General features: G+C 42.9%; 1 protein-coding gene across 2 annotated transcripts in view; it reads right to left on the minus strand.

Moving 5' to 3' along the window:
• Positions 1-5,746: 5,746 nt before the first annotated feature.
• Positions 5,747-25,890, minus strand: part of LACTB2 (lactamase beta 2) — a 33,682-nt gene continuing 13,538 nt past the window's right edge. Inside the window, exons 3-8 of one of the 2 annotated variants that reach the window (XM_079796360.1) lie at positions 23,489-23,615; positions 17,690-17,868; positions 15,114-15,262; positions 11,179-11,260; positions 10,439-10,524; positions 5,747-6,758 (exon numbers count right to left, since the gene is read on the minus strand). In XM_079796360.1, the coding sequence (XP_079652486.1) occupies positions 10,481-10,524; positions 11,179-11,260; positions 15,114-15,262; positions 17,690-17,868; positions 23,489-23,615 (581 nt within the window). In that variant the 3' untranslated portion in view covers positions 5,747-6,758; positions 10,439-10,480. The other variant, XM_079796359.1, reaches the window with a different exon arrangement.

Raw genomic sequence — 25,890 nt, forward strand, 5'->3', positions numbered from 1 at the left:
AGGGGAGCGATGAGGGGAAAAAGGAGGAACAACTGTAATAATCTGAACAATAAAGATTAAAAAAAAAAGAAAAAGAAAAACACTTGCTTCATTGGACTAAAGGGTGGGAACCCACTCATTGCATAATATCAGTATTTTGACATTAAAATGTTTAGTTTATATCAAACTAATAAATGTACCAGTTTAAAAAATACTATCAACAGGAAAAAACATTTCCCCATCGTATTTCTCTTTTAAAATTTTTTCCCCTGGTATTAAACAATAAGATACATATACTTTTATTTCTAGACTAGAGGCCCAGTGCACGATTAGTGCATGGGTGGGGTCCCTCGATCTGGCCTGTGATCGATCAGGGCTGATCGGGGCCTTCTCGCCTAGTCCCCAACAAGGTGACCGGGGCCAGTCAGCCAGGGAGAGGGACCGCGGGAGGTTGGCCAGCCATGCAAGGTTGGCTGTGGGGGTGCACTGACCACCAGGGAGCAGCTCCTGTGTTGAGCGTCTGCCCCCTGGTGGTCAGTGCGCATCATAGCGACCAGTCGACCAGTCATTTGGTCGCTTAGGCTTTTATATATATACTAGAGGCCCAGTGCACGAAATTCGTGCACTTGGGGGGGGGGTGGGGGGTCCTTCAGCCAAGCCTGCCCCCTCTGACAGACTGGGAGCCCTCAGGAGATGTCCTACTGATGGGGAGCGGGCCTAAGCTGCAGTCTGGCCTTCCCCTGCGGGAGGTGACTGGGCTGATCAGGGGAAGGCACCAGCCCCATCACCCCACTCCTGCTGCCACTGTCACAGCCGCCAAGGTGTTTTCACCAACACGGACTCCAGTCCCTTCTCCATGAAAAAATGACAGCTTTCTTTAGGCACTTTCAAGATGTGTCTTTCATAGGATATGACATTTCTTTTCTTTCTTTCTTTTTTATCCTCACCTGAGGATATGTTTCCATTGATTTTTACAGAGCTTGGAAGAGAGAGGGAAAGACAGAGAGAAACATCAATGTGAGAGGGATACTTCGATTGGTTGCCTCCTGCATGAGCCCTGACCTGGGCCCTGGCTAGGGAGGAGCCTGCAACCTAGGTACATGCCCTTGATCAGAATCGAACCCAGACCCTGCGGTGGGCAGGCCGAGGCTCTATCCACTGAGTCAAACTGGCTAGGGCAGGATATGACATATCTTAGCCCTCCAGCAGCAGACCTTTGTTTTTCCTCCAGGAGTGTGGAAAAACCTTAGAACACTTTCTTAGGTTCTTATTACTCAAGTTACCAGAACACTGTGAGAGGCAGCTTACAGGGAGCTTAGCCAATGAGGCTTCAGAAAAGGTGTTTCTTCTGCAGTTCATGCACAGAGGACCTCCTGCATTGTGTCCCCAGGGCTTCTGTCCACTGGGCTGGGGGCATGCCCCAAGCTGCACTGCGGGGGGTGCCAGGGGCATGCCCTCAGCCCAGCTTCCCTGCTTTCTGTCAGCTGCGCTTCTGTCTGCTGGGCTGGAGGTGTGTCCCAAGCTGCACAGCATCGCTCCCTGGCCCAGTGTCTGTCCGCTTGGCGTGTCCCAAGTTGCGCTGCAGCAGCTCAGAGCTCACCTCCAGCCCACCGCTTTCTGTCAGCTGGGCTTCTATCTGCTGGGTCGGGGGCCTGTCCCAAGCTGCACAGCGCCGGCTCTGAGCAGCCCCCCCCCCTCCGGCCCCAGCGTCTGTCCGTTTGGCGTGTCCCAAGTCACACTGCAGCAGCTCAGAGCTCACCCCCGGCCCACCGCCACTTTCTGTCATCTGGGCTTCCTTCTGGTGGGCCGGGGGCGTGTCCCAAGCTGCGCAATGGCGGCTCTGAGCAGCCCTGGCTCTGAGCAGCCCCTGGCCCAGCGTCTGTCTCTTTGGCGTGTCCTATGTCGCGCAGAGGCAGCTCAGAGCTCACCGCCGGCCCACTGCCTGCTTTCTGTCAGCTGGGCTTCTGTTTGTTCCAAGCTGCGCGGGCCGCGGCTCTGAGCATGCCCCCTGCCCAGCAGCCCAGTGTTCTGTCTGCAGCTTTTCCTCCCTCTGCGGCCTGTGAATGGGACGCTAGCGTCGTCACCATGGTGACGACGCTAGCGTCCCACCCTGGTGCTATGTGGGCCGCCATCTTTGTAGCGGAGGTACGGTCACTTACGCCTTTATTAGATAGGACTAGCGGCCCAGTGCACGAAATTCGTGCACGGAGGGGTGGGTCCCTCAGCCCAACCTGCACCCTCTCCAATCTGGGACCCCTCGAGGGATGTCCGTCTGCCCGTTTAGGCCCGATCCCAGTAGGATCGGGCCTAAACGGGCAGACGGACATCCCTCTCACAATCCAGGACTGCTGGCTCCCAACTGCTTGCCTGCCTGCCTTCCTGATTGCTCCTAACCGCTTCTGCCTGCCAGCCTGATCACCCCCTAACAACTCCCATGCCAGCCTGATTGATGCCTAACTGCTCCCCTGCCAGCCTGTTTGCCCCCAACTCCCCTCCCCTGCAAGCCTGGTCACCCCTAACTGCCTTCCCTGCAGGCCTGGTCACCCCTAAATGCCCTCCCCTGCAGACCTGGTCACCCCTAACTGCCTTCCCTGCAGGCCTGGTCACCCCTAACTGCTCTCCCCTGCAGGCTTGATCGCCCCCAACTGCCCTCCCTTGCAGGCCTGGTCCCTCCCAACTGCCCTCCCCTGCTGGCCATCTTGTGGTGGCCATGTTGTGTCCACATGGGGGCAGCCATCTTTTGTGTTGGAGTGATGGTCAATTTGCATATTACTCTTTTATTAGATATGATATAGACTAGAGGCCCGGTGCACGAAATTCATGCACAGGGTGGGGGGTGTCCCTCAGCCCAGCCTGCACTTTCTCCACTCTGGGGCTCCTTGAGGGATGTCTGACTGCCGGTTTAGGCCCGATCCCTAAACTGGCAGTTGGACTTCCCTCTTACAATCTGGGACTGCTGGCTCCTAACCGCTCGCTTGCCCCTTAACTGCTCCCCTGCTGGCCTGATTGACGCCTAACTTCTCCCCTGCTGGCCTGATTGCCCCCAACTGCCCTCCCTGCCGGCCTGGTCACCCCCAACTGCTCTCCCCTGCTGGCCTGGTCCCCCGCAACTGCCCTCCCCTGCTGACCTGGTTGCCCCCACCTGCCCTCCCCTACTGGCCTGGTCACCCCCAACTGCTCTCCCCCACTGGCCTGGTTCCCCACAACTGCCCTTCCCTGCTAGCCTGGTCGCCTCCAACTGCCCTCCTCTGCTGGCCTGGTCCCCCCCAACTGCCCTCTCATACCGGCCTGGTTGCCCCAACTGCCCTCCTCTGCCGGCTTGGTCTCCCCCAATTGCCCTCCCATACCGGCCTGGCTGCCTCCCAACTACCCTCCCCTGCAGGCCTGGTCACACCCACTGCCCTTCCCTGCCAGCCTGTTCACCCCCAACTGCCCTCCCCTGCTGGCCTGTTCACCCCCAACTGTCCTCCCCTGCCGGCCATCTTGTGGCGGCCATCTTGTGATGACGTTGCGCGAGGGTGTTGCACCACCTATGCTTTTATTATATAGGATTTGTTAATGTTATTGACTGTATTATCATAGGTGATTTGATATTCTCAACCTCCTACTTCCTTTCCTCTATTAGAACACAATTTTTAGTCAGTGTTTACATTATTGCTTATGTAAAAAGACAGAAGCAGATAGTATTTCATAACAATTTCCTTCATTGCATTGCTTTTATTTTTTGGAATCAGCATTTGCCTCATTATTTTTACCAGTATAATTTTCTATTAACTGATCATTCTTTCAATTGCTCAGCTAGAGCTGTTGTATGACTGCCAGCATTGCCACTCCCCGAGGCTCAAACATACAGGTAATCTGTTGTTCCCACACTGGAGATCTCTGGCTGAAGCCCTACTTCCTCCTGCCCCTAACTGGGGCAGGCTTTGGGCATACCTTTGTCTCAGAACTTCCACTGGACACTTTCCTGTTGGATTTACTACTTTAATAATGTGCCTTCCTTTTTCTTGTTTATCTGGAGCACATTATCCAGAAATTTCCTAAAGAGAAAATAGGGGCAAAAGACTGATAACGATGAGTTTTTCTGCTCCAACAATGCCTGGAAATTGGTATTCATGCTGACCGATTGCTCTGGTGAGCACAGAGACACTTGCAAGGGAAGGGACACTGATGTATAGTCCTGGCAGAATAAAGTAACAACCACACTTGAATCTTTTCTCATTTCCCCCAGGATTCTAGCTTCCCTGAAAGTCAGTCAACTTCACTGACTTTTCTAGAAGTGATCTGGAGATAGAAAAATACTCTTAGGTAACTTAAAAGTCTCCTGGAAACACTCAGAAAAGGTTCAGGTGGCATCAAGTTGGCCCAGTCATTCTGTGAGCTACTGCACAGAATTCTGTTTTATGAACATTGGAAAGGAAAGCTAATCAGTGAGGAATTAATAATAGTGGAGGATCTTCCTGTGATACTCTGCTTCATCTGAGAACAGACCTCACATACTCTGGCCACAGGGATAGGCATGTGACCAAAGCTGGGCCAAATACAGCACTTCATGTTTCCTTAACTCCAGGGACTGGCCTAAGGAATGATAATCCTACATAATAAAATGGTAATATGTAAATTACCATCACTCCGCTACGCCCACGATTGGGCCAGCAGGAGGCGCAGGGGGCGGGACTCAGGGTGGCCGGGGTAGCTGACTGGGCCAGCAGGATGCTGAGCTCGCGGTGCCACTGGCGCCGCGAGCTCAGCGTCTGTGCCATGGCTGCCGGAGGCTTTCGGAAGGCCTGGGGCACCCGCGGACAGCCGGCCAGGTCCCCCGCGATCAAAGGCCAAAGCGGGGGACCTGGCCGGCTGTCTGCTCCGGCGCAAGGCCTTTCGAAAGCCTCTGCAGCGCCGGAGGCTTTCGGAAGGCCTGGGGCACCCGCGGACAGCCAGCCCGCTGGTGCACCAGGTGCATGATTAAATCATGCACTGGGCCTCTAGTGAGTTAATATAAATTGTTGAGTTCTTCTCCTAGGATTTTGCAAACCAAAGCTGGAAGAACCAACTTTCCCTGCTGGTTATGGAGTGGTTAGGATATGTGCCCAAAGCTACCTGTAGCAGTATCTTCTGCCGTGTGCAAAAACCAGTGTTTGGGGTTCTCCAAAAAATTGAGGTGAGAGGTTTAGGGCTGTATTGATGGGCTCCAAATCCTTGATCCTGTTCAAGCCTGGCTCCACCTTCATCCTCTCACATGGGTTATATCCCCCTTTGCTTCAGCTAGTTGAAACTAAGTTTCTGTTACCTGCAACAAAACACACCTATTGAGCTCCATCTTTCTAAGTGCCTACTAGGTGTCTCCCTCTGGATGCTCCTTGGTACTCCAAACTCACATCTATAGTACAATGCATCTTTCCTCCCTTCCCCACTCTACCTACCCAGTTCCTGTATTTTCTCACAATATCTACCCAACCGTGTAAGCCAGAAATCTACAGCTCTACCAGACTCCCTTTCTACCTGATCCCCACCCTTCAAGATCTAATCAGTTTCTAAGTGTCATTCCTTTCCTAAAGTATTTCTCATATCTGTTACCCTGTCTTCTACCTTAGACACCCCCTCTGCTTCTTTTTCCCTTTCCTCACTGTACTGAAAAGGCCAAATCTCAGAATGCTTACCCTGCCCACTGCCTGCTGAATGGAATCCACTCCTAATAAAATTTTCGGCAACCCTTCTGGTCCCAAATGATCAGTGACACCAATCAGGTCCTCTTCTATGAGGATATCTGAATCTGAGACACAGAAGGCTACTCAGTTGTTGCAAAACAGAAGATGAAGATATGCAGAGAAGACAGGAGTGATGACAAGAATGTAGATACTGTTGAGTAAACAGAAAATGGGTAAGCAGAAGCTATGACTAATCCAAACCTACTCCCTGTATTGAATGGGAGATAAAGGCCGGAGTGACAGAAACAAAAAGGAATGAAATCATCATAATGGTTGGGGACAAACTCTTGCTGTTGAGGAGGCAACAAAATGATTCCTAAATTATGTGTGTACTCCAGCATGTGTGAAGCATGGCTGGGTGTCAGTAGATTGGTTCCTGTGAGCTTTGTGTGTTCCCATGATATTCTTCTTATTCCTAAAACCTCAGCCCACAAACACTATATAGTCTAGCCACATAAATTAGTTTCCCAACCACGTGATGCTCTGCCATATCTGTTTATGTGCATATACTATTCCAAGTGGAACAATTCTCATCTCCCAAACACCCCTAACTTCTGGCTACCGCTTGCTCATCGTTTAAGACTGAGCTCAGGCTTCTTGCAGCTTTCTACAACCCAACCAGGTTAGACTCTTCCTTTATTCCAAACATGGCACTGAGTATTGTAATTGTGTGTCCCCACAACTAGAATACGAGTTTCTTTAGAGAGTAGAGATGCTGTTTTGTTCCCTTTTTTATCTCCAGTGCCTGATCCAGTCCCTAGCATGAAGTGGATACTTAATGAATGCCATTGCTTTTGTTAAAGTTCTGTTGCCTTGACATTTTCAATAACCAATACATTTGATAGCCTTTCATTATCACTCCTCTCCCAATAGGTCTACTTGCAGCTTGACGTGTGCCACGGTACTTCAGACAGTGATATGGAATCATGGCTTTGTGCATGAGATTTCCTCAGTTCTGAATGCCCTTCTCATTCCTGTTCCCTAACTCCCTCCAAGAATGGAAGCAGGAAGACCAGAGTTAAGGGTGCTGCAGTTGTCCAGGAAAGAGATGATGATGGCTTGGACTAAGGAGTGCTGGTGGAGTAAGAGGGAAAGGTGGAATAGTCAGTACTTGGTAAAGAATTGGGTATGCGATGAGGGAGGGGGCATAACAACAATGACAATTAGGTTTTCTGGTTTGATCAGAAAGAATGGAGAAGCAAGTTACTAGTATGAGGTAACTGAACATTCAGATTTCTATATAATCAGATTTTGTGTCTAGATTTTGCTAATATGTGCGATACTTAAGGAATGGGAATGCTGATTTTTTTCTTTTTTGGTGCTGGTATCGGGGAAGATATTTATAGTTACTATTTTTTAATTTTCCATTTTAACCATTTAAAGTATACCATTTAGTGGCATTAAGTACATTCAATTGTTTGTGCACAATCATGACCACCATCTATCTCTAGAATTTTTTTCATCCTCCCAAACTAAAATTCCTTACCTACTACACAATAATTCTGCACTTCTCCCTTCCCCCAATCCCTGGCATCTACCATTTTACTGTCTCTATGAATTTGACTACGCTGGGTACCTTATACATGTGGAATCATATAGTATTTGTTCTTTTGTGATCGGCTCATATCACTTAGGGTAATGTCTCAAGTTTCATCCATGTTGTAGCATATGTCAGAATTTCCTTCCATTTTAAGGCTTAATACTATTCCAGTGTATGTATACACAACATTTTATTTATTCACTCATCCTTCAATGGACACTTGGGTTGCTTCCACTATTTGGCTATTATTAATTACTAGAGGCCCAGTGCACAAATTCGTGCACCAGTGGGGTCCCTAAGCCTGGCCTGCGTGATCGGGCCAAAACCGGCTCTCTGACATCCCCCAAGGAGTCCCAGATTGTGAGAGGGTGTAGGCCAGGCTGAGGGACCCCACAATCGAGACCAGAGAGGGACTCGGGAGGTTGGCCAGCCGAGGAGGGACTGCAGGAGGGCTCCAAGGTGTGTCTGGACCATCTCGCTCAGTCCCGATCAGCCGGACCCCAGCAGCAAGCTAACCTACCAGTCGGAGCATCTGGTGGTTAGTGCACATCACAGTGCCTAGTCAACAGGTCAACTGTCTGCCCCTTGGTGGTCAGTGCACATCACATAGAGCGGTTGAGCGGCTTTAGTGTGCCATTAGCATATTATGCTTTGATTGGTTGAATGGACGACTGGACGACCAGACAGGTAGCATATTAGGCTTGTATTATATAGGATGCTGCCATGAACCTGAGTGTACAAATATCTGCCCGAGTCCCTGTTTTCAATTCTTTTGGGTATATACCCAGAATGGAATCGCTGGATCATATGGCAGTCCTATGTTTAAGTTTTTGAGCAACCACTATATTGTTTCCATGGAAGCAACACCATTTTACATTCCCACCAGAAATGCACAAGAGTTCCAATTTCTCCATATCCTTCCTAACACCTATTTTCTTTTTCTTTTTTTAAATAATAACCGTCCTAATGGGCATGAAGTGGTACCTCATTGTGGTTTTAATTTGGATTTCCCTAATCATTAGTGATGCTGAGCAACTGTGCATGTGTTTATTGGCCATTTGTATACCTTCTTTGGAGAAGTTTCTATTCAAGTCCTTTGCCCAGTTTTGAATTGGGTAGCTTGTTTTTTGTTGTTGAATTCACAATTATTTTGTAAAATGGGAAGGTTTCAGGAACACAACAGGTCTCTAGGGCATGAGAGTAAGTGTTCAGAATAGTATGAAAATGCTAGGGTCTTGGGGAAAAGGGCAGAAAGAGGGAGTTAAAAAATATTAAATGTCTTATTTTAGGAAAGAGTACAGAAAATACATTCCCAGGATTCTGAGCTCATTTTAGTAATGTAGTTTGGTAACCTTGTGAGTTAAATAAGCATTGGTGACCACACTGAGAACCTAACCACTATTTAAGAACATTACTGCCCTAACTGGTTTGGCTCAGTGGATAGAGTGTTGGCCTGCAGACTCAAGGGTCCCAGGTTTGATTCCGATCAAGGGCATGTACCTTGGTTGTGGGCACATGCACAGTGCGGAGTGTGCAGGAGGCAGCTGACCAGTATTTCTCTCTCATCGATGTTTCTAGCTCTCTATCCCTCTCCCTTCCTCTCTGTAAAAGATCGATGAAATATATTAAAAAACAACAACATTACTTATATAAAAATGCACTCTTATAACCCTCTAATTAAAAGAATTGGTATAAGTGGAATACTATGCTGCTATAAAAAGGAACAGACACCAGGGGGGTGAGGGCATGAGCAGGGGGGGGGGGAAGGGGTTATAAGGACACACATGTAATACCTTAATCAATAAAGAAAAAAAAAAAGAATTGGTATATAATTCATACACTGTATATGTTTATGACTATTTCTATACTAAAACCTAAACTTGGAAAGTAAGTTGGTTATACTCATGGATAACAAAAATAATCCTATATAATAAAGAGGTAATATGCAAATTGACCATCACCCCAACACACAAGATGGCCACCCCCATGTGGTCAAAGATGGCTGCCCCCATGTGGACATAAGATGGCCAGCAGGGGAGGGCAGTTGTGGGAGATCAGGCCAGCAGGGGAGGGAAGTTAGGGGTGACTGGGCCTGCAGGGGAGGGCAGTTGGGGGCAATCGGGCCATCAGGGGAGCAGTTAGGCACCAATCAGGCTGGCAGGGGAGTGGTTAGGGGGTGATCAGGCTGGCAGGCAGAAGCAGTTAGGGGCAATCAAGCAGGCAGGCAGGTGAGCGGTTGGGAGCCAGCAGTCCTGGATTGTGAGAGGGATGTCCGACTGCCCGTTTAGGCCCAATCCCATTGGGATCAATCGGGCCTAAACGGGCAGTTGGACATCCCTCGAGGGGTCCCAGATTGGAGAAGGTGCAGGCTGGGCTGAGGGACACCCCCGCCCCTCCATGCACGAATTTCGTGCACTGGGCCTCTAATTATTATATAATTATTATATAATGTTTTTAACTGGGAATATAATATAATATTTTTTAATTACCAAAGTTGGTGTACATAAATCACTTGTGGAATCTATAACAATAAAAGCATAATATGCTAATAGACTGGACAGCCGGACGACCTTCCAGACGAAGCTGGGGCTACGAGGGCTGAGCTCCTTGCACGACTTTCGTGCATCGGGCCTCTAGTACTGTTATAAGAAAGTAAACATGATAAAGGGCTATAGAATACATAATCATGACATAATAGATATAAACATGAAAACAAACCTATCATCTGAAGATATAGACAAGGGTTGCAGAAAAGGAAGGATTACATAGAAATTACTGAAGCAGCTAGAGAACACAGTACTACCTGAGCCTTGGGCGGCCCTGGGCGGCTGGGCAGCCACCATCCGAGGCTTGTCTAAACCTTGGGCCGGCCCTGGGCAGCTGGGGAGCTGAGGGGACTGGGGGACTCTGGAGGCAGGCGCCCTGGTAGGGCTGAGGGGACTGGGCGCTGCCATCTTGTGGCTGTAGGTGCCGCCAGCTTTGAGGGCCTGGCAATCAATTAGCATATTCCCTCCTTATTGGCTGTGGGTGTCGCCATCTTTGTGATGGCGTGAGGGTCAATTAGCATATTCCCTCTTTATTAGATAGGATTATAGATGTAAAGTATAATTTATATATTTGAAAACATGACATTATTTTAAAGCATATCCAGGGTTATTTTTAATGTTATGTACTCTATAATCTCCATATATAATTAATAGTTAAGAAAACATACCATTCTCTAAAACAAAACAACAGAACTTTCATTAATACGAAACTAAAGATGAGCTTTCCATTTCTTGTCAGGATCCGTGTTGCTAACTGTGGAAAGACAAATAGAGTAAAATTTTAACAGTGGATAAGCGAATTCACTGGATTTTAAATTATTTTCTGGCTAAAAAAAGCATTCATTCCTAAAATAATTTTGTTGCTCAATATAAAGTTAGTATTTTTTTTGTATATTTAAGAACAATGATGAAGCTTCTACACAAAATTCAATCTTTGAACCAGTTGATTTTAAGGATTAAACTTTTATAAAGATTCTTAATTTGACAAATTAACCTAACACTAGTAAACAATTGTAGAATGACTGCTTTAGTATCTTTGAGTTTACTACCTTTAGGACTGCTAAAACCTTTAGCTGTTCCCAAATCTTCTACATGTAAAATTCTTCGTAGATCTTGTGGTCTAGGAGAAGAGAAGCTATTTTCCACTACATGCCTTTGGCTGTCATTCTGGTGGGTGAGGTCTGGAACCTCTAAGCAAGATTCTAATTCCTGTGCGAGTGTTTGGTTCCCACGTGTGGTCCACTGACCTTTCATTATTGACCCTTTCTAGTGCCTGTCTCTTTAACTTATCATGATATTCAAGGGAGGACTCTACTGGGTATTATTTTTCCTAAAAGGAACGAGTTCATTTGTAAAAAAAAAATTAAATGCTGGCAGTAAAAGAATTAAAATTCAGAAGTACACTTACATATCATTCCATCTTTTTCTAATTTTTTCAAATGAAGCAAGAGATTACGTTCAGCCACGATATGTAAATTCTCAGGAGTATTCTTAAAAAAGAGAAAGAAAACATTTTTTTTTTAAAAAAAGGGACAGAGTTAATCCTTTTGAAACTGAAAAAATGCAACAAAAAGAAAATTTTAGCTTAAAATTCATTAAAAAATTTTTATTTTAATGTTGACACTATTACAAATGTCTCCTATTAAATTCATTTTTATATAGTAATAGCCAAAACTATTTCAGCTTGTACATGTCTTGCTTCAGGCACCGTATTCTTATTTATATTCCTATAGATAAAATAGATTGTAAGTTCCATAAAGATAGTAACAGTATGGTTTGTTCACTACTGAACACCAGAGCTTAGCATAATGGCACACAGTAGGAACTAAATATTTTATGAATGGATGAATAAATGTAAAAATTATTCTAGATAGCTTTGATGATGCTACAAACATTGGCCCTATGGTTTGTTTATTAGATTATATGATGATAACTTTTCACATTTAGTTTTCATCCTGGGTACTTTTTTTTGGACTTCTCTTAAACATTGATGTTTACAGTGCATTGTATCATTGACTCTCTTCTCTCTCTTTCTTTTTGTTAATACTCACCTGAGGATATTTTCTCCATTGATTTTAGAGAGAGTGGAAAGGAGGGAGGGAGGGGTAGAGAGAAACATCAATGTGAAAGAGACACATTAATTGGTTGCCTCCTGCATGTGCCCCAACCAAGGCTGGGGATTGAACCTGCAACCAGTTCCATGCCCGTGACCAGGAATCAAACCCAAGACCCTTCAGTGCGGGGGGGCTGATGCTCTAACCACGGAGCCACGGTGGCCAGGGCTCTTCTCTTTTTTACTAACCCAACTTGCCACAGCACTATCACGCATTATTGATTCCCAAATATAAGCCTCCAACCCTAAACTCCCCTTTAAGCTCCAGTACCATATCCTATCTCCACCAGTGTGATCTAGAAAGCATTATGTGACTCCTTTGCCCAAGATCTTTGAGGGTCATTTCCAGGTTTCTGGCTAAAGTTCAAAATTCTTAGCATGGCAATCAAGGCTTCTCATGACCTGATCATGCTTGTCTTTCCCAACTCATTTCCTGTGCCTCCCTTCCTGACATCTATGCATTCATATGTGGTTTCTTTGTGGGATTTCAAACACACAATGCTCTTTTATTACTTCCAGTGTTTAAACACATCTTTCCTTCTGTTTAGATCCAATTAAATGATTTAAGTTTCTGAAGCTTTTCCAGAGAAGCCTCATTATCTTACGTCTTCATCAGGCAGAATTTATCCCTTTCCTTATGCCCTGACATACTGTACATAGGCCTTGGAGGAAGCCTGGTGTGATAAAAACAAGTTTTGAATATCTGACATCTGACATTTGAGTATGTGATATCCTTGGAGGAAGGGAGGCCCAGGAAGTGAGTCAGGAAAGACAAGCATGATCAGGTCATGAGAAGCCTTGATTGCCATGCTAACAAATTTGAACTTTAGCCAGAAACCTGGGAATGACACTCAAAGATCTTGGGCAAAGGAGTCACATAATGCTTTCTAGATCACACTGGTGGAGATAGGATATGGTACTGGAGCTTAAAGGGGAGTTTAGGGTTGGAGGCTTATATTTGGGAATCAATAATGCGTGATAGTGCTGTGGCAAGTTGGGTTAGTAGTTTTGTGCCCTTGAAAAAGCTACTTAGCTTACACTTTCTGAGTCAGTTTAAAAAATATTTTTATTGATTTGAGAGGAAGAGGAAGAGAGAGAGAGAGAGAAACATCAATGATGAGAGAATCATTGATTGGCTGCCTCCTGCATGCCCTCCACTGGGGATAGAGCTCGAAACCTTGGCATGTGCCCTGACTGGGAATCGAATCATGACCTCCTGGTTCATAGGTCGACTCTCAACCACTAAGCGACACTGGTCAGACCTGTGTTGGTTTTTTAATCTATTAAATTGGAATAATTGTATCTTTATGCAGTAAAAATTTGAGATATTTGAATTAAGTGCCTCAAATCACATTTGTAAAGGTAAAGCATTTAAACAGAGCATCTAGCACACAAAAATGTGCTAAAAATGGGAGCTATTATGACAGTATTACAAGTATGTGTTGTTTTAAATATATTTTATTGATTTCAGAGAGGAAGGGAGTGGAAGAGAGATAGAACCATCAATGATGAAAGAGATTCATTGATCAGCTGCCTCCTGCAAGCCCCACACCGGGGATCTAGCCCACAGCCTGGGCATGTGCCCTGACTGGGAATCACACCATGACCTCTTGGTTCATAGGTCGACGCTCAACCACTGAGCCAAGCCGGCTGGGCTGTTTTTTGTTTTTTTTTAAATGAGTGTACTTTTCCTTTCCATCGATACAACTTTGTGTTGAACATGAACTGAGTCCTTTGAGGGCAGGGATCTGTAGCCATCTTTATATCTCTGTTTTAGTCAGTGTATGGCACATGGAAGGTAGTCAATAAATGTTTGTTGAATGAATAAATCCTTTGCAATACTTAAAGCCATTCTATTTGCAACAGGTATTTCACACATAAACACAGTGAATACACAACTGAATACAATTCTGAATGCTAAACCTGTATTTAGGCATGGACAGGTACTTGATGATGACTCATCTGTGAGAGTTATCAGAGAGTTCTGTCTGTACTTACAATAGAAAAATACCCCCAATAGCCCTAGCTGGTTTGGCTCAGTGGATAGAGCATCGGCCTGCAGACTGAAGGGTTTAAGGTTCGATTCTGATCAAAGGCACATGTCTGGGTTTCGGGCTCCATCCTCAACAGGGGGCATGCAGGAGGCAGCTGATCAATGATTCTCTCTCATCATTGATGTTTCTCTCTCTCCTTTCCTGTCTGAAATCAATTATATATATATATATATATATATATATATATATATATATATATATATATAAAGAAAAAAACCCCAATGTACCAATGAATAATCTCAAGTGACTCTAGTCTAGCATTATGAGGGAATGCACTCTTTCACAAAATTTAAATATTTACATTACCCTTTTGCCAATGGCAGTCTTTTATCCTTAGCTATTTTAACCCTTAATCCGTCCCTTTTCTTTCTTTCTCTCTCTCTCTCTCTCTTTTTTAACATCCCTCCCTTTTTAAAACAAAGCACACTGAGTGATGATCTTTTTTTGATAATTTGGGCCTTTAGGATATTAAGGCCCCTGCCTAAATGTAATTGGCCCCAGCTCATCTTCAGGTATAATCTCATGTATCTTCTGGCTATAAATTGTGGTGGTGGGAGTTTTTAAACCCAGGTAATCTAACACCAAAGCCTACATTCTTAAGCTCTAAGCTATACTAACTATACAGCGGTATCTAATAAACATTCGCTGAAAAACTGAATTACACTAATCGACTGCCACATACTCGTAGGGCTGCCATATAGTGAGTGATGTGCCCAGAGGCCACCGTAGTGAGGGGTTCTCTCTATGCACTAAACTTCTCTACTCACGTTCCTTACATGTACTTTCTCCATTGTCAGGCATCGCTGCTAATCCTCACTGCTAGTATCCCAGTATCTGTCTCCAGCAGATTGCCTCTTTTCACTTACAACAGGTAATCAAGATGGCTAGACCAACACGCAAGTTATTCCAAAACTTCATCATCATGCTGTTGGGAACCATCTCCTACAGAATGAACTGTATGGTTTAATGGTGGCTCAGAATGGTTGTTTTTGTTCTCCAGGTTTTGTTTAACTTCTCTGTTCTAGAAAGTTGAGGTTTCAAAACTATACAAGTAGCATTACTTACAAAATTAACAGACTTATTCTGTTCTGGGAGGTGATAAGATTTTTATACCTATAGTTTATTAGATTATTCTAATAAAATTGTGACTATGTACAAATAAAATTAAAAAATTACCTTGTAAATAATTTTTACAAGCTCCATTACTGTAAATGATTTATCAAAATTTTCATGAAATACTTGAAGAATCTGCTGTTCTCGAATATTTCTGTGAGAAATGTATTCTTGAATTTTAGCTTCAGCATTATGGATTACGGGGCCATGTCCTGAATTAGAATAATTATAAAAATTATTTCAACCAGATAAAAAATATTAGGTATAACTGTAATTCATTCCTTTTATTTAAAAATAATTCATATGATGTATTGAAACAGCATACTAAATACATAACAAATAAGAATTATTTGGAAAACTATATAGATACAAGACTTAAAAATTACCTACAATGTCACAAAACATTAGATAATTATATCAAAACCATATAAAATGCTACTGTGTACATTAAAAAGTATAAAATAAAAATATAGCAATAATAACAGGAACAACAGTAATGACAGATAATATTTATAGAGTACTTATTTTATTTCCTTTTAATCTTTATTGTTATAAGTATTACATAGGTCCTCCTTTTCCCCCCATTAACCTCTTTCAACCCTCTCCAGTCCCCCCTTTCCTCTCTAGGCCCTCACCACCCCATTGTCTGTGTGCATAGGTTATGCATATTGGTTGATCTCTTCCCACCCACCTACAGAGTTATTATTATTTGCCAGGCCGGCTCTAAATGCTATATATTATTTTTTACAAGAATCCCAAGAGCTAGTTACTATTATTATCCCTTGTTGGTAGCAGAAACTGAGGCATAAGGAGGGAATCTAACCTGCCCACAGTCACACAGCTAAGGGGTGGAGCTGGGATTCGGACCCAGGAGCTTTCACCCACTCCAGTGTCTTACCACTGTGCTACCCTTACCTATAGAAGATTGAAAAGGGGAATGTAAAAGTAGCTTCAGGGAAGTGATGCTATTAAAAACTCACAGGAATCACAGTAGAAATTTAAGAATCTTTTGTATAGGCTTGTAATTCAGAAATGTTGACAACCCGGATAAAGTTATATTGAAATTTACATGCTCTTTTAACACAGTGCAAATTAATATATTACACAAGTCTGCCAGAGGGATGTTTAAAATATGCGAGGAAAAAAATGCAGAAGCAGGCTAACCTATTATCATGTAACAAGCACGAGCACCACGGGTGTTGTTAGAAGACTGACCACCATTTACTAGCTGCCTGGCTGCGAAAGTCTCTGAACTGTTTTTTAGCTGTGCAATTAGGACACCACTACCTACTTCCCTGGGTTTTTGTGAGGACCACAGCTAGCTGGAAAGGTCCCTGCAGGTACCTGATGGGGAGCAGGCTTTAATATATGGTAGCTATGGCTACGGAACATAATTTACATATAAGCTCCTGCTGTGCTAATAAGACAGTTCGCTGGATTCACCAAAACTAACTCTCTAAGGGCCTTTCCTAGGCAGCCTCTCATTAGCTTTGCTTGAATGTGAGTGCACCAATTCTCTTCGCTTTAAAAATAGCTGTCAGCTTCCATTCCTTTTATGTCATAATACTAGAGGCCCAGTGCATGAAATCTGTGCACTGGGGGAGGGGGGGGTCCCTCAGCCCGGCCCGCGCCCTCTGGGAACTGGGCCTCCCTCTTTGGGGTGATCAATCGTGGAGCCCCCTCCCCATTGATAACCCCACTGGCTGGTGACCTGGGCCTCCCTCTGTGGGCAATTGCGGGGCGATGGTGCCACCCCCCCCCCCCCGACCAATCGCATTGCACCCGCCTTGGCTGGCCTGGCGCCAGTGTGTGTCATAGCGTGGTCGGCCGGATGGTCGTTCTGCTGTTTGGCCATTCGGTCGATTTGCATATTACACTTTTATTATTAGAGATTAATCCAAATCCCCAGGGTAGGTTTTCTACCTCCTCAGCAGTAGAAACTCATGAGAGAATAGGAGGGTAGTAAAGACACTGTATTTTCAGATCTTTCTATGGCTCTTTGGTTAGGAACAAGTTAGAAGGGCTTAAAAAAATTAAGTAATCTAGTCTTTTTTTCCCTTCTGGGCCCTACTGTTGGGTCCTGTGTGTTTCTTAGCTTTCAGGATGGAGTGGAAATTCATATTGCAGAGCAGTGCAGTGACATCTGAGATACTAATGACAGGTGTTTTTTTTCTGGATAATCAAGATAAATATACGATTTTACAGTTCATATGGAAGGTACTATTGCAATAGTGTGAGTTAAAACAACTGAAAGCTCAGAGGTCAAATGTTACCCATGGTTACATGGCTAAAATGTGGTCCATGACAGAAATCAGGTTAACAAAATTGAAGATCACTTATGGAATGAGAAAATTTTCTTGTTCCACTGTAAGTTATTTCCTTGTTTATAGTCCCATTAATAGCTGTTTAGATGTTAAAAAATAACCCTCATATATTTATAAAAAGTTATTAATATAAATTATGGCCTTTAAAAAAATTGCATGGCTAGACAGGAGCTAGGGTTAATAATTTAAAGAAGCAGTTTACATGTCTGACTTCAAGGCCAAAGACACAAAGACCGCCTCCCCCACCCCCCACACCAAAATGAACCTTTCTCATCATCTGACACAAATGGTTTACCAGATTTAAAAATTACCCACCTGGATATATAATACCAGCTTTGATTTTCAATAACTTTTTTAGGGAGTTCATATAATCATAGAGGTCTTCAAATACAGTTGTTCCTTCCCCTAGGATGCAATCTCCAGAAAAGAGAGCGTTTTCCTCCTCTAAAAGTAGAGCCATATGATCATCAGTGTGGCCAGGTGTGTATATAACTCTGGTTGAAAGAAGAAATAGAAACAATTATGAACTCTTAAGCTTAGAAGACATTTTGAGAAGCAAATTATTCTCTATCCTTACCTCTGAACAAGACACAAATAATGTCAGTAAGTTAAAAAGCTACTTTTTCTCTTGTTGCTCACTGAAAATTATCACCAGACATTTTCTCCCTTTAATAAAATCAAATTTCTCACTCTGAAGTGCAAATTTAATACTTTACCCACATTTTTTCTTATTTTATAAGTAACGAATATGGCTTACAACAAGTTTGGGGGAAAAAAAAAGGAAAGTACTTATAGTAAATAAAAATCACCAATCTTTCTACTACTTAGAGATAGTGCTTTTATTTTTTACGAACATATATATTTTTTGCCTTGGCCGTTGCTTCTCAGTGGTTAGAATGTTGGCCCGCACACTAAAGGTTTGCGGGTTCAATTCCCAGTCAAGGCCACATACTTGGGTTGCAGGTTCGCTCGCTAGCCTCATTGGGCCACGTGTAGGAGACATCCAATCTATGTGTCTCTCTCACATCAATGCTTCTCTCCTTCCTCCTCATTAGCAACTAAAGGCTCAGTATTTTCAGTGGATAACTCTGCCAAACACTTAAAGTCAGATAACTGCACTACTACTTAACCTATCCCAGAGCATAGAAAAAGAAGGAAAAGTTCTGAATCCCAAACCTGACAAAGGTTGCACAAAAAGAAAACTATTGCCTGATCTCACTGATGAACAGTTATAAAAATCTTAACTAAAATATTAACAAATAGAATCTAAGAACATATTTAAAAATAATATCATGATCAAGTACAATTTATTAAAAAAATGTCAGGGTGTTTCAATTTTAGGAGATCCCTGCAGATCATAATAAAGCTATGGAGAAAACAAGTAAGGTCATCTCCTAGACAATGCAAAGACATTTGACAAAATTCAACTCTTAAGAAAAATGAAGCGACTATAACTTCGAAGAGTATCTCTTTTGCCAAAAAATCCAATCAAATCCTTAATGTTAAATATTGCAACTGTAAAACTTTTTAAAAGAGTCTGCTAACAATGTAAGAGATATAAGGTATAAGAACATGAGATACTCGTGTAATGGGAGCAATTATTTTTGAGAGACATTAAGAACTGATTTTAGGAACTATTATGCTTTTATGGTTTCCAAGTAAGTGCTTTACATATGGCAAATGATTACTATATTTAGTAATGGTGAGGTATTAAAGAGATGTTAAAATCATTTCTTTTGTCTGATTAAACCTGCTGCAACCAGTTAATGAAAGTATTCCATGTTATGTGAAAATAATTGCAGGAGATACATTTCCAGCAACTATAAAAATATGTGGTGTGGGTATCTGTCTTATCTTATGAATAGTCACACATAGAATGTGTTTACAAATGGAACCTCAACCCTTTTTTTAAATCTACATATACTCATCTGGAGAACCATTCTTTCAGGGTCTGCAAACTGCCTTATCCATCAATGTGCTTGCAATGCCTCCTTAATTATCCCCCTCCTATTCCCCATGCCAGAACTCAGTAATGGTTTTCTTTGATAATTTCTAGGCTGAAGGCAATAATATTTCTTAAATTAGGGGATCAGAACTTCCAACCCTCCAGTCACCTAGGTGGCTAATGCTTTAATTTGCATAAAAACTGTGTTAAAATTTACTTCACGTAGGCGGAGGAGAAAAGGAAATGACATCAGAGGTGCTTTGCTAAAGATCAGAGGAACTGCAGCTGTGCCTCCCATTCATCAGGTAGAGCATTTATCTAGTTCTGTGACACAGTAGACTTCATTAGAACGGCTCTCTTAGAAAATTTAGAACAGTCAACAAAAACTGTCAGATTAACTTTGAGAACTTAAACTTAGTTCACTAGAAAATTCCTGAGCGTTACATCTAGAATCCTTACTGAAAACCTTGATAACTTTCTTTTTTTTTTTTTTTTTACTAATGGGTTCTTGGTGGGTACTATCTCTCTATTGTATTTTTTTTTTCTTTTCAAAATTGGCAGGTAGACAAGATCACCTGGATGTCAAATATTTGGGACTTAAGTAAATTTTAACCTTCTGTTTATGCAACTTTTGCGTAAGAACGAGCCTTTGTGTTAATATTTAAAACTATTGGATTTTACTGACTATAAACATGGAAACTGGAAACCACATCAACAGTATATTAAATGTTTTATTCAGATTTTAGCATAATTGGAATTTACATTTTGAGAAAAGATTATTTACTAGATCATAAAAAAATGTCTTTTTTTTTATTCTTTGTGTTAGTTTTCCCCTCAAATCTTAAAATAGATACCCATACTTAACTTAATCAGAATGCAATACAACAAAAATTAAATGGAATTCACATAATATTGAGATCCTGGGCATCAATTCACCCACGAAACAAGACAGTATTCAACTGAGGGGGTTGGGTAGTGACAGGAAGCAAGTTCGTGTGTGGCTCTAGGGCACTGATTTCGTTTCTCATCTGCAAACTGCTCATATGGTTTATTCTGTTTTTAACAATTCACTTCCTTGCACACTGATGATATACACACTTTTCTGTCTGTATACTTTAAAAGCTTAATATACATGGTCTGTTCACAGCAGATGGGTGGTAGGTAGTTAACTTCCAAGAGTTCAATAGTCTTAATCTGCATTTTAGGTACAGATCTAATATCCATGCTTCTGTGATAACTGGTAAACCAGTACTGTGGTTCCCACACCTGAGACAGGAGACTTGATGAGCTACCTCCTCCTGTCTCTACTCCCTTCTTTTACTTGGGCTAGGGCTGGTGTGTGAGGGGGGGCATTCAGCATTGTCAAGAATACTTTTTGAAGTAGTAATGCAGTGTTTGATTTTCTGTGATATCATCAATATATGATACTGTATTTCCCAGCCTCCCCATAGTCAGGAGTGACACATGACTGAATTGACAGGCAATGCAACGGAAGGCCTGGTCCATGAAAACCTCCCATGCAACGTCCCTTCCACTCTCCTCCACCCACTGGACTGACTGTGATGAGCAGGGCAATCTTAAAGGACAAGTATTGAGGATGGAGGAATCTACAAGAATCCTGGAACATTAATGCAGGAGGGCCACTTGCTAATCAGGAACCATTTTTGGACTTTATCTGACTGAAAATTAAACTTATTTTATGTTTGAGCTATTATACATTTCTGGGTTGGTTTGCTATAGCAATTGACATTAACTAATACTAGAGGCCCAGTGCATGAAATTCGTGCACTGGTAGGGTCCCTAGCAGCTGCCGGTCGGGGCCTCCCTCCCTTCTCCTGGCCGCCTGCCAGTGCTGGGGCCTCCCTCCCCCTGGCCGGCCCACCCCCTGGTCGAACTCCTGGAAGAACTCCGGTAGAGAGGACAATTTGCATACTACGCTTTTATTATATAGGATTGTGAACCTTTTAAGGAGATACCTACTTACACACCAAAAATTTATAATTTAATAAGTGCTATAATAAAATAATAAAAATTACATAAAAATTGGAAGAGAAAGCCGTTTAATTCTTTCCAGGAGAGGTTCTTTTTTTTTTTTTTTAAATTTATTTTATTGGTTTTTTACAGAGAGGAAGGGAGAGAGATAGTTAGAAACATCGATGAGAGAGAAACATTGATCAGCTGCCTTCTGCACACCCCCTACTGGGGATGTGCCTGCAATCAAGGTACATGCCCTTGACCAGAATCGAACCTGGGACCCTTCAGTCCGCAGGCCGACGCTCTATCCACCGAGCCAAACCAGCTAGGGCCCAGGAGGGGTTCTTGAAGTAACATGTAAACTGAGGTTTGAAGACTAAATGGATAATTTATCAGGGGGACAAGGTGGAGAGGAAGGGCTGAGGCCTAGTAAAGGGGAGGGTATGAGCAAAGGCATGAACAGACAGGATGTGCTCAGGAGTATTTGGATATGGCTAATTGTGTTTGTGAGGGGAGTGGTAGGAGCTAAGACTAGAAAAGTGGTTTGGGGCCAGGCTGTGGTAAGGAGAATAAACATGATCTTGTATGCAGTGAGAGTTATTCAAGGTTTCAAGTGACAGAGCATACTAAGGGTAAACTGGAAAGGGGAGAGCCTGGAGATTCCTGGCTTAGAAGTAGTGATAGTGAACACAAAGAAAAAGGGACAGCAGGGACAAATATTTGTGAGGTAAGAACTAATGTGATTAGCCCTGGCCAGTGTGGCTCAGTTGGTTGGGTGTCATCCTGTGCACTGAAAGGTTGCCAATTTGATTCCTGGTCGGGGCACATGCCTGGGTTGTGGGCTTGATCCCTGGGAGGGAGTAAGCAGGAGGCAGCTGATTGATGTTTTGCTCTCACATTGATGTTTCTCTCTCTCCCTCTAAAAAAAAATCAATTAATAAACTAAAGTGATTAGATGTCTTGGGCAAGGGGAGGGGATAAAGGTGAAGAGGAATTAGCTTGTATCATAGAAGAAAAAAAAAATCTTAAGTACTGAGAGAAGTAGGTGTTCTGAAATCAGGAAGTCGAGACAGATGGTGGAGAGAGAGGAGAATCATCATAATTATTTGAGTTTTAAAATTACTGAGTTGGAAACACCTTTGTGAATCCCTTAAACAGGTCATGGGGGGATTATGGGTCTGGCCTAAAATGTATTTACTTTAGGTATGGGTCATTTTTGGAAGTGAGAATAGGAGAAAGCCTTGAATTTTCCAGCAGGAAATTCTAATCTATTTTGTAATTTAAATTTTATTCATTAAGAAGTGATAATCATGCCCTAACAGGTTTGGCTCAGTGGATAGAGCGTCGGCCTGCGGACTGAAAGGTCCCAGGTTCGATTCCAGTCAAGGGCATGTACCTTGGTTGCGGGCACATCCCGTGGGAGGTGTGCAGGAGGCAGCTGATCGATGTTTCTCTCTCATTGATGTTTCTAACTATCCCTCTCCCTTCCTCTCTGCAAAAAATCAATAAAATATATTAAAAAAAAAGAAGTGGTAATCATATAATTCAAACAAATAATTATAAAAGAGTAGATAGAGGGAGAAGTCTTTCTTTTTCTATGTTTCTCAAGCAACCCATTTTCTCTTCCTAGAATAACCAATGTTATCAGATCTCTTATATCCTTCTTCCTGAGATAGTCTTCAGTCATACAAGCAAATATGTGGAAATCTTCCTCCCCCCCCCTTTTTTTTTAAAAATATATTTTATTGATTTTCCACAGAGAGGAAGGGAGAGGGATAGAGAGCTAGAAACATCGATGAGAGAGAAACATCGACCAGCTGCCTCTTGCACACCCCCCACCGGGGATGTGCCCGCAACCAATGTACATGCCCTTGACCGGAATCGAACCTGGGACCTTTCAGTCCGCAGACCGACGCTCTATCCACTGAGCCAAACCGGTTTCGGCCCTTTCCCCCTTTTTGTAACACACTAGAAGCCCAAAGCATGAAATTCATGCAAGAGTAGGCCTTCCTTCCCCCAGCTGCCGGCACCGACTTTCCTCTGGCACCTGGGACCCGGGCTTCCCTCGCAGCCCTGGCTGGCTTCGTCCAGAAGGACATCCATTCTAATTAGCATATTACGCTTTTATTATTATAGATATACATAAACTCCCCCCTCCCCCCACCACCTTCCCTGGCCAACTGTCATTTACATACCTTAGAGTGGCACCCTCAGTCTTAACCAAATCTCCATCTTTTAGATAAACATATCGTTGCTCTCCATCTCCTATAATTTCTTCTATCTGAGGATTCCGTGGGAGTTTTTTAATGCAATATGGAGTGTCTAGTGACAAAACATGTAAAATATTTAAGTCACACTTTAAATGACAATTCAGCCTTTTAAGAGGCCAATTTTCATAGAATACCTGTGAGTAGCTGCAAAAAATATTAACATTAGAGACCACAGAAAATGAGGTGAATTATAGCCGCTTATCTCTGGGATGGTAACTGTTTCTTCTATCTCAACAAAAGAGCTTTTTACTCTCTAATGCCCTCCTAGCTCTACATAAAAGTCTTTGTGTTTTTCTAGTCACTCCTATTTTATACAAAAGTTCTTCATAATCTTAGCTAGCTTTGATATCAAGATGGGTGTTGAAGAGGGGGTAATACAAAACGTAGGAACTTTTCTCTGTCTAGGTGCCTAACATATAGTAAAAGAAGTCCTGGCATCATGGCATTAGTTAATAATAAAAGAATGATAATATAAAGCTCTTTCTAGGAATGCTGAGAGGAAGCCCCAAACCCAGGGCTAAGATATTAAAACATTAAAATAAATTTAACCCATACTACCTGTCATCAATGCAAAGAAAATCAATTAATTAACCAATCAATAGCTGACTGCCAGTTATTTAACCAGTATAGTGAATGTAAGCACCATGACATCAAAGTGCTTAAAAACTGTCATAGTTGGGGAACTAAAACTTACAAATAGGAAAGAATTAAACAACTATACACAGTACCATTTAATGAATACTAAATGGACAATTCAGCTAATAAAAGTAAAATGAGGTTGGAGAAAGGAGAAACAATTAGGAAAGAATTCATAAATATGATAAAACTTGAGGTGTGGCTTACAGGATGAGCAGGATGAGAAAAAGGTTCAGACAGGTAAAGGGAACAGCATTAGTAAAGCCATAGAAATGAGAATGAACATGACATATGGGCAATAGCAGAACACTACCAATTTGTCTAACACAAAATACTGGCTGGAAAGAGTAGAGATAAGTGGGATTAGTAAGGTGAGCTCAGATCCTGGAGGGCCCTAAATTGCCTTTCACAGAATAGAGGAATTTACACTTTGCTGTATGTGGTCCATGTATGCACTTTAGTGTTAACAGGTCGATCAATATGGCAGCTGTAGTGATCAATATGGCAGCTGCAGGTGGGAGCCAGGAGGGGGAGAGATTGAAAGACCAGGAGGGGATGACTGTAATAACCCAGCTGGAAGGTAATGAATATTAGGGCAAGGGTGTTAGCAATGGAAATGAAGAGGGAGAAAAAGACATTCCGAGAAAAACTAACAATGCATAGAAATCTGGCTAAGTATGGAGGATAAAGAAGATAGAAATACTGCAATATAATAAAAATAAAATAAACCAACAGCAACTGGATTTTCTCTCTCCAGGCTCAAACTCCATTATTTTGTATCTTTGAGGCTGAAGCAAGAAATAATATGCTATTCTGGGAACTGTCTTTATTATGGAGTGATATGGTGAGGTTTTTTTGGTTTGTTTTTATTTTTAATCTGTATAATTTTGTCTTGTAGTAAAGAAGTGGAAGTATATTTCTAGTTATGAGACCTTTGACAGACAATATGTCCAAAAAAACTCACAATTACCTCAAAATTACAAAACACATGCCATACTATAAAATAATTTTGGGTCAGCTTTAAAAAATTATCCTATCTAATAAAAGAGTAATATACAAATTGACTGTACCTCCGCTACACCCACCAGCCAATCAGGAGCGAGTATGCAAATTAACCCAACCAAGATGGCTGTGGTCACGGAGTGAGCAGGAGGCTTGGGTTTCCCTGGCGATGGAGGAAGCCAAACTTCCTGGCCTGCCTGGCCTCTGCTCAAGGCTACAAAGTTTCAATTATAGAAGATAAATAAATCCCAACAAAAATGGCTGTGGCCATGGAGCAAGCAGGAGGCTTGGGTTTCCCCGGCGATGGAGGAAGCCAAGCTTTCCACCAGCCCTGGCCTGCCGCCCTAGCCTCCACTCAAGGCTACAAAGTTTCAATTATATTAGATAAATAAATCCCAGATACCAGGGCCTCCGCTTGGGTTGCCAGGGGGCATGGCCGGCCTGCAAACCACCACAGGCCCCTCGCCCAGGCCACCCCATGCCCCAAGGGAACACCCACCCTGATCTGGGACACCCTTCAGGGCAAACCAGCCGGCCCCCATCCATGTACCAGGCCTCTATCCTATCTAATAAAAGAGTAATATGCAAATTGACCATCACTCCAACACACAAGATGGCTGCTCCCATGTGGTCAAAGATCCTGCCCCCATGAGGACACAAGATGGCCGCCACAAGATGGTCAGCAGGGG

The sequence above is a fragment of the Cnephaeus nilssonii genome (genome assembly GCF_951640355.1).
Source record: "Cnephaeus nilssonii genome assembly, chromosome: 18".
NCBI classification, from domain to species: domain Eukaryota; kingdom Metazoa; phylum Chordata; class Mammalia; order Chiroptera; family Vespertilionidae; genus Cnephaeus; species Cnephaeus nilssonii.